Source organism: Rhinolophus sinicus, chromosome 1 (assembly GCF_057876585.1).
Source record: "Rhinolophus sinicus isolate RSI-liver-muscle chromosome 1, RSI-T2T, whole genome shotgun sequence".
In the NCBI taxonomy this organism is placed as follows: domain Eukaryota; kingdom Metazoa; phylum Chordata; class Mammalia; order Chiroptera; family Rhinolophidae; genus Rhinolophus; species Rhinolophus sinicus.
Window position 1 is genome coordinate 26,175,051 of NC_142501.1, and position 8,126 is coordinate 26,183,176.

At 34.1% G+C, this 8,126-nt stretch overlaps 1 protein-coding gene across 1 annotated transcript in view; it reads right to left on the reverse strand.

The window, feature by feature from the left end:
- CD163 (CD163 molecule) overlaps positions 1-7,173 on the reverse strand; it is a 103,286-nt gene extending 96,113 nt beyond the window's left edge. Inside the window, exons 1-3 of the mRNA XM_088789710.1 lie at positions 7,017-7,173; positions 5,787-5,873; positions 3,021-3,341 (exon numbers count right to left, since the gene is read on the reverse strand). Coding sequence (XP_088645836.1) covers positions 3,021-3,341; positions 5,787-5,873; positions 7,017-7,047 — 439 coding nt within the window. The 5' untranslated portion in view covers positions 7,048-7,173. The remainder of the gene's footprint in view (positions 1-3,020; positions 3,342-5,786; positions 5,874-7,016) is intronic.
- Positions 7,174-8,126: the final 953 nt, after the last annotated feature.

An 8,126-nucleotide genomic window follows, 5' to 3' on the forward strand; every position in this document is an offset into this window, starting at 1 on the left:
TGTACATCTACTTACCAAAGAAAATGTTTTACAGATTAAATTTACTTTTTGTTTTGCTCCTTCATGAGGACAGAACAAACACTCTTCTATATAGAAATAGATAAAATCTATTCAAATCAGTTATTTAAAAAACTAGAAAAAAATAAAACTGGTCCATACAACAAAGTAGTAAAAATGACTAACTGGTCACTTGTAGAACATTTAAAATCTTTATCACAAAAAAAAAAAAAATGTTAACAAAAAAATAAATAAATAAATAAATAAAAAGGAACATTTCTATAAAAATAAAAATAAAATCTTTATCACAAATAATTCAGAGCCTGAGTAATTGTCTGAAATTGAATTTGAAATTAGAAAACAGAAAAAGCAAAAATAAAATGCACAAGCATGAATATTTTGCAAAAGTACCCTGTGCTATACCAAACTATTAAAAACTAAAGACAAAAATCAATCAAAATAATTAATTTCTTACCAATTTCCTGTTTAAACCAAAAGGTTTTTTTTTCCCCATCCCCAAAGCATTTGGTACTAGTTTTAGCAAAGAACAGCTTTTTCATAAAGATTTTTCTCTATACACTGTCCCTTAGATTTTCTATGAGGACTGAAATATCCGAGAAAAGAAGCTTTGGCATGAAACTTTGGGACACATGAAAAACAAAAACTGTTTGTGGTTAAACAAAAAGTTTAGAAGCCTCTTTTTGAAAAAGTAATTCAATTTTAGAAGCTCTAAACTCCAGGTAAAAAGATCACTTAACAAGATTTTTTATTATGAACAATTAATAATAATAATAGCTCACAATCAAAATATGCATAAGTTGTTCCAAGTGCATCAGATATGTTCTCTTCTTTAGTATTCACTACTTTAAGCATTATGTGTTATTACCACTATCCCTACTTTACAGATAAGCAAACTGAGGTTAAATAATTGACACAGGATCAAATACCTAGAAAATAATAGAGCTAGAATGTGGGAAGGGAAAAAGCAGTGATGCATCAGAGTCTATTCTCTTCACTTTTATGCTATATTGCCCCTGTGCATCTAATAATCTTAAAATCTCCCAGGAGGCACAGGTTCTGAGGTTTGAGCATTTATCAGGATGGAAAATCTCAGAAATTCAGACTCTGAAACCACATGAAACTAGTGAGGTGAGTGTCTGTATATTCCTAATATTAATATTATGCACCAGTTGGAGCTTTAGATATATAAACTTGAAAAAGTAAGTTTGACTAACTCCATCCTTAAGCATAAAAAAATAGAAAACAAGAGTTAAAAATACTACATTGTGTCTTAGCTTAAAAAGTCAACTCTATGGACAGAAATAATGCTAGGCTCTTACCGGAAATAATTATGGTAAGAGCCTAGCAAGATTTATTATGATTTTTTAACTTTGCTGTAGATGTTTGATGTACATCTTAGCATTGCTTTTCCCTGAGTGATGATTAACATAAAAGACAAGAAGAAAAGGAAGAAGAAGGAGGGGGAGAAAAGAGAGAAGGGGAAGAGGAGGGGAGGAAGGAAGGAGGAGGAGAGATGGGGGAAAGAAGTGGGGAGGAGGAAGAAGGGAGGAGGGAGAAAGAAGAAAGAGAACTGAGTAGTCAAGGTAATGAGGGAACTAACGTTAATTTTTAACTCCTGTTACATACCAGACAGTGTACCGGTAGGTTTACATGTATTCTGTCGTTGAGTCCTCAGAAATTAAAGTTTAGAAAGATTTAACAACTTGCTCAAAATAGTAGTATTAATAAGTGGTTGGCTGGAATTTAGTCCAGCGTTTTTCTAGGTACTAGCCTGTGTTGCTCCCATTATACCACAATACTTGGGTAGAGATTAGCCCCTTCTAAAATCAGTCCTATGGAAGAGATGATCTCTAAGAAAGAAGCTGGAAGGTGAGAGGGTTGCATAAAGCTCAGTGAAGTGGGCAAAGAGAAATGAGAAGCTCGGGAATCTGAATTGGGTCAGAAACACAACTTTAGGATTTGTCAGGAGAAAGGTCTGACACATGACTTTCTGAGTCATTGTAAGGTCAACAGACATAAAACTCATAAAATATTTTATAAATTAAAACCACTATGTAAATGAAATGAATAGCATTGTATACTGGAAAAGGGGCAAAGAAGGATTAGTGCTAAGAATATTTATTTTTTGATTCAGTAAGTTGGTTATTAGTTAATGGAAAAAAGGGTAATTAATGATTTATGTGTCAATGCATGAAAGCAGTATGTCATTGGGAAAGGGGAGAAGGAACTAACTTCAATATCATGATTTTTTATGTAGGAGTAGGAGATTATAGTCAGATTACTAAATATAAAATGGAAGCTAGTCACTTCCTCATTGATTGAAATGTTCAGAATATTTATTTATTTATTTATTTATTTATATTGTCTTCTGTATTTTATTTTATTTTTAATTAAAGTTTTTGGGGTGACAATAGTTAGTAAAATTACATAGGTTTTAAGTGTACAGTTCTGTAATACGTCATCTATATATCATATTGTGTGCTCACCACACAGAGTCATTTCTCCTTCCATCACCATATATTTGATCCCATTTACCCTCATCTACCACCTCCCTCTCCCCCCTCACCCTCTGGTAACCACTAAACTATTGTCTATGTCTATGAGTTTTTGTTTCTTTATTTGTTTGCCTTGTTCCTTTGTTGCTTTCAGTTTTATATCCCACATATCAGTGAAATCAAATGGTTCGATTGGATGAAGAAGATGTGATATATATACACAATGGAATACTATTTTACCATAAGAGAAGATGAAATAGTGCCATTTGTGACAACATGGATGAATCTTGAGATTATTATGCTAAGCAAAATAAGTCAGACAGAAAAAGTCGATTTATTTTTTAATATGGGCTTTTTCATGCGTTTTCTGGTCTTTTAGCAATGGATTGGGTGATTTTATATGTGTTCTAGATTACTTACCGAAAACTCCTTTTTATTTTTAATCCATCTGTATATTTTTTCTCACAAAGCATTTCATGTTGAGGCTTTGACTTATGCAAGTCTTACCTGAGCAGGTTACTCCAGCATCCTGTTGGTGAGTGCAGTTATGTTTTCCCCATCCATCATGTTTGCAGTTCCAGAGAGCTGATTCATTCCCTCGGCAGGAAACATGATCCATCCAAATGCGTCCAGAGCCTGCACTGGAATTAGTCCATCCAGTGGCTTTGATAGCAGTTGGACATCCTAGCTGCCTACAAATTACAGAGACCTCATCCGCGTCCCAGCCATTATTACACACAGTTCCCCACTCCCCCTGCACTTTCACCTCCACTCTCCCAGTGCACTTGTTTTCACCATCCATTAGTCTCAGCTCTTTGTCTGTTCCTCCTGCAACAAAGGGTAAAGGCAGCAACTGGTCAAGATCCAAAGAGCAAGTAGAGAACTATTATTCCTTAGATTATCTATTTTCCAAAGCCAGGTTTGAGAAACATTCCTGGACCCATCTATGGTACAATAGGATAATGAATGCTATTTCATAGAAATTCAAATACAAATATTGGCATCACAGGCTTCAAATTAAACAATGATGTAAACCAGTAAATCAAAGTAACACAATATTATATATCATTATATTATGGCTGATATTCTTTATAATGTCAAGTTATAGAATCTACATGGAGAGTTTACTATTTAAATAAAGTAGTATAAAATTTTAAAGGCATGAACTATGTAAGTTTCTCCAAAATCCCAACATCAATAGAAGGAAGGCTGATGGTTAGGATGAAAAGACCAGTTATAAAAAATTTTACACCTGTTTCACATATATATGTAAAATATCATACATTTTGAAAATACCAGTTGAAGCCTGCAAAATACTTACTTCCGAAAAGTATACACAGACTGAAAGTAAAGAGAAGGAGGGGCAGCCAGATGGCTCAGTTGGTTAGAGCGTGAGCTCTGAACAACAGGGTTACAGGTTTGATTCCCACATGGGCCAGTGAGCTGCACCCTCCACAACTAGAATGAAGACAATTAGCTGCTGCTGAGCTTCTGGAGGGGTGGCTGGATGGCTCAGTTGGCTAGAGCATGAGCTCTCAACAATAAGGTTGTGGGTTCAATTCGTGCATGGGATGGAGGGTTGCACCCTCTGCAACTAAAGATTGAAAATGGCAACTGGACTTGGAGCTGAGCTGTGCCCTCCACAACTAGATTGGACAACGACTTGGAGATGATGAGCCCTGGAGAAACACACTGTTCCTCAATATTTCCCAATAAAATCTTAGAGAGAGAGAGGAGAGAGAGAGAGAGAGAGAGAGAGAGAGAGAGAGAGAGAGAGAGAGAGAGAGAGAAAGTTACTGTGTTTCCCCCAAAATAAGACCTACCCCGAAAATAAGCCCCAGTTAAGATCATCAGCCAGACGGACGCACTTAGTATGTTATGATGATGTTCCAGAAGAAGATGACATGACTGTATTTGAATAAATGTAGATTGTTATACATGAAAAAGAAGACATCCTCTGAAAATAAGCCCTAATGGAGCAAAAATTAATATAAGACCCAGTCTTATTTTCGGGGAAACACGGTATTTTATGAAAGTGGAAATAAAATTTTAAAAACCTGGGATAGCAATACTTATACCAGACAAAATAGACTTTAAAACAAAGGGTATTTATCCAAAGAAACCCAAAACCATATTTTGAAGGGACATGTGCATTCATATGTTCATCACAGTATTATTTACAATAGCGAATATACGAAGGCAACCTGGGTGTCCATAATGCATGAACAGATAAAGAAGTAGTAGTACATATATACAATGGAATATTACTCGGCCAAAAAATAGAATGAAATTTTGCCACCTGCAACAACATGAATCGATGCAGAGGGTACTGTGCTGAGTGGAGTAAAATCAGACAGAGAAAGGCAAATATCATGTGATTTCACTTATACATGGAATCTAAAGAACAAGATAAACAAGCAAAACAGAAAAAAGGTCATAGATACAGAGAGGATTTTCATGGATACCATTAGCATGGGTGACGTGGGGGAGGGGGTTAAGAGGTACAAATTGGTAGTTACAAAACAGTCATGGGGATGTAGAGTATAGCATAGGGAACATAGTCAGTAGTATTGTAATAACTATGTATGGTGTCAGATGGGTACTGGATTTGTTGCAGTGATTACTTTGTAAGTTATATAAATGACTAATCACTGTGTTGTACACCTGAAATTAATATAATGTTGTATGTTGACTGTAATTGAAAAAAATCTTTAAAAAAGTACTAGTTGAAATATGACAGAAATGCATCTACTTAAATAGAAGTTGAGATGGAGATATTTTCCTTTTATCTTCTACCATAAAATAAATCGCCTTTCCCCCACATCCCTCCCAAATGTCTCAGCCAGCACTTCATGATTATTTTAGCTGTGGTCCCACTGATAAATATGTCCAGTCTCTCAATACCTTTTTGATAAATTTTAACATTTGAATTTATTAAAGTTTCTCTAAAATTCCCATAATCCCAATAATTCTGAGGTTTCTACTCCTTTTATTTTTCCTTTTTTTTTAGTCAGATGTTATTTCAAACCTTTAAGTAAAATGCATTTTTTTTTTCTCTGTGAGAGTTTATTGTGGGGAAAACTGTGCTATTATTTTGTTCATTTTTTTGTGTATCACATGGTTAGTTTCTTATTTTGTACATTTAATATCTGATCCTTTGAAACCATGAAGCATGTTTTCAGATGCTATTTGGCCTTAAGGAGAATTATTTGCTTTTCACTGATTCTTGTCAGAGTGGGCTAAGGCTGCCACTAGATTTGACAAAGTACTCACCAAGAGAACTGGTAATCAAACAGGCACAGAGAACTGAGACCACAGCAACAATGAAGGAACTCGAGTAGACAAAACATCTTCTAAAATCTGTGAAGAAAAATAAAGAGGGCAAAAGTGTAGCCTTCCTAAAAAGAGACTTTGGAGAAGGCAGATAGTTTCAGAGGTTTGAGATTAATAAAGAAGATCAAATCAAGACAGAAAACCCTTCCTTCTTAATGGCAAGGCCGGCAGAAAAAATTCATAGCCAGGGTCATAGAGTCTCAGTGAAATAGCTTTAAAATGTTCATGTCGATAGGCAACCTAGTGGTGAGTAATTAGAAGGAAATTGGGAGTGGAAAAAGAATTTCAAGAGCAGCCTTAAAAACTGGAAAATTGAAAAGGCATTAATGAAACTTAGAAGTGGGTAATTCTCCCTGAAGGCACAGAGCAATATTCAATTATTGATGTTCCTGTCTCTAAGCCTACTTGATTCACATTGTTAGATGGTAAATTCCATGAGGAAATGGGTTATATCTATAATGCTCACCATAGTTTCACGGGTACCTGGCACTGTGCCTGCTAAATAGAAGCCAAACAATACATTGATGAAATAAAGTAACAATGTTTATATTGGAAAGACCCAAACATTGGATCTCATCTTCAGATATAGCATAAAATGCTCTTTACAGCTCTCTTCATCACTCTTATTTCTTCCTCCTACACTAAGCTAACAATAATTTAAAAGTAAAAAAGGCTATGTGGTAGCCACATAGGAACACTCACTTTGGGACAAGTTACTGAACTTTGCACTTACGATTTATGCTTTCATGTGATATGTTATACTTCAATATAAAAGCTTGAAAAAAATTAAAAATTCTAAATGAGTTTAACACATCCATATAAATCATGAAGTAGATTTTAACACTCTGGTGTGTCATTCTATGTTTCTTCTAGGTAATCAACTTACAATTAATATTCATTCCTACATGTTCTATCTTTTCTAACAATTATTGTTTTAATACTCAATTCACTTATTTCAGCTCTTAATTTCACCTCAGCAGTTTTACAAAACCGACACCAAATCTAATCTAGAATGCATGGCAGGTATGAGGTCCTGCCGTATAAACTTAATGCCCTCTTCCCATTTCTTATTCTCCTGATACCAACCACAATTAAATCAGATCTACTGACTGTCAGAATAATGCTATCCTCCGTTAAAGGATAAATGTAGAATAAATGAGAAGATTTTACCAGCAGATCCAGAATTTTCATGTGGTACCATTCTGAGTTTGTCCGTCCCAAAGTCTTATGATTTCTAAATCTTCTTGTATTAGTCCTTAGAAATGTTCTCCTGAAGAAGAGGACCACTAAGAATTCTAAAAATCTTCTCACTTCCACAAAAATATAGAAAGGTTATGTAATAGAGGTGGAGTCAACCAAAAAAGGGAAATCATTAAAAGAGTAAGTTTCCCTTTCGTACTCATGTTTTCTTCAATATGGGGCATAAAACAACCAAAGAAATTGAGAAAAATTTCACTACAAATTTACAAAATTAAGGGGAAATATTAACTCATATACTATTGTTGTTGAATTGACTATATCAAATTTCTGCACTTTGCTTTGGACTAATACATTAGAAACAAAAATGACAGAATTTATCTGGTCAAATTATGTCAAAAAACTAAAATAAAATAGGCAAAATATAATTAAATAATTAATGTATTATTATTATAACCGATTTTAATATTATTTCCATAAGTAAATGTCTAGTGAATAATTTTGTGTAGATTGTCTATAGACAGAACTTGCATTTTTTTTCTAATGGGATGGAGAACAGCAATAGAATTATGCATGACTATTACAGATTCCACAAATGGTGGAATGGTGGTACATACATACAATGGAATGGAATACAATGGAATACAATGACATGGAGTACATACAATGGAATGGAATATTACAAGACATTATTTTACAATAAAATTTTAATTCACAATAAAATTTTACAAGACGTTATTTTAGCTCTAAATAACTCAAAATCAGCTAAGAGTATCAGATATGATAGCACTAATGAACATAGGTTCTAAGTATAGGGTGAAAAAGAAAGAAAGAAATGGTCATATCAACTGGGAGATGAAAATGAACAGCCAGAAAACTCTTATCTGTGAGAAGATGCTGAAATTGTGCCTAAAATATGAGAAGGACTTTGCCAAAAGTTAAAAAAGATAAAGGAATTTAAGGCATAAAAATAGCACATAAAAAAGAATACAAGCATGTGAAAACATAAAAATTTTATAGCTCATGATGGCATAAATATTGTCAGGTGTTAGTGGTGCACCAGAACTGGAGAATTAATGAAGC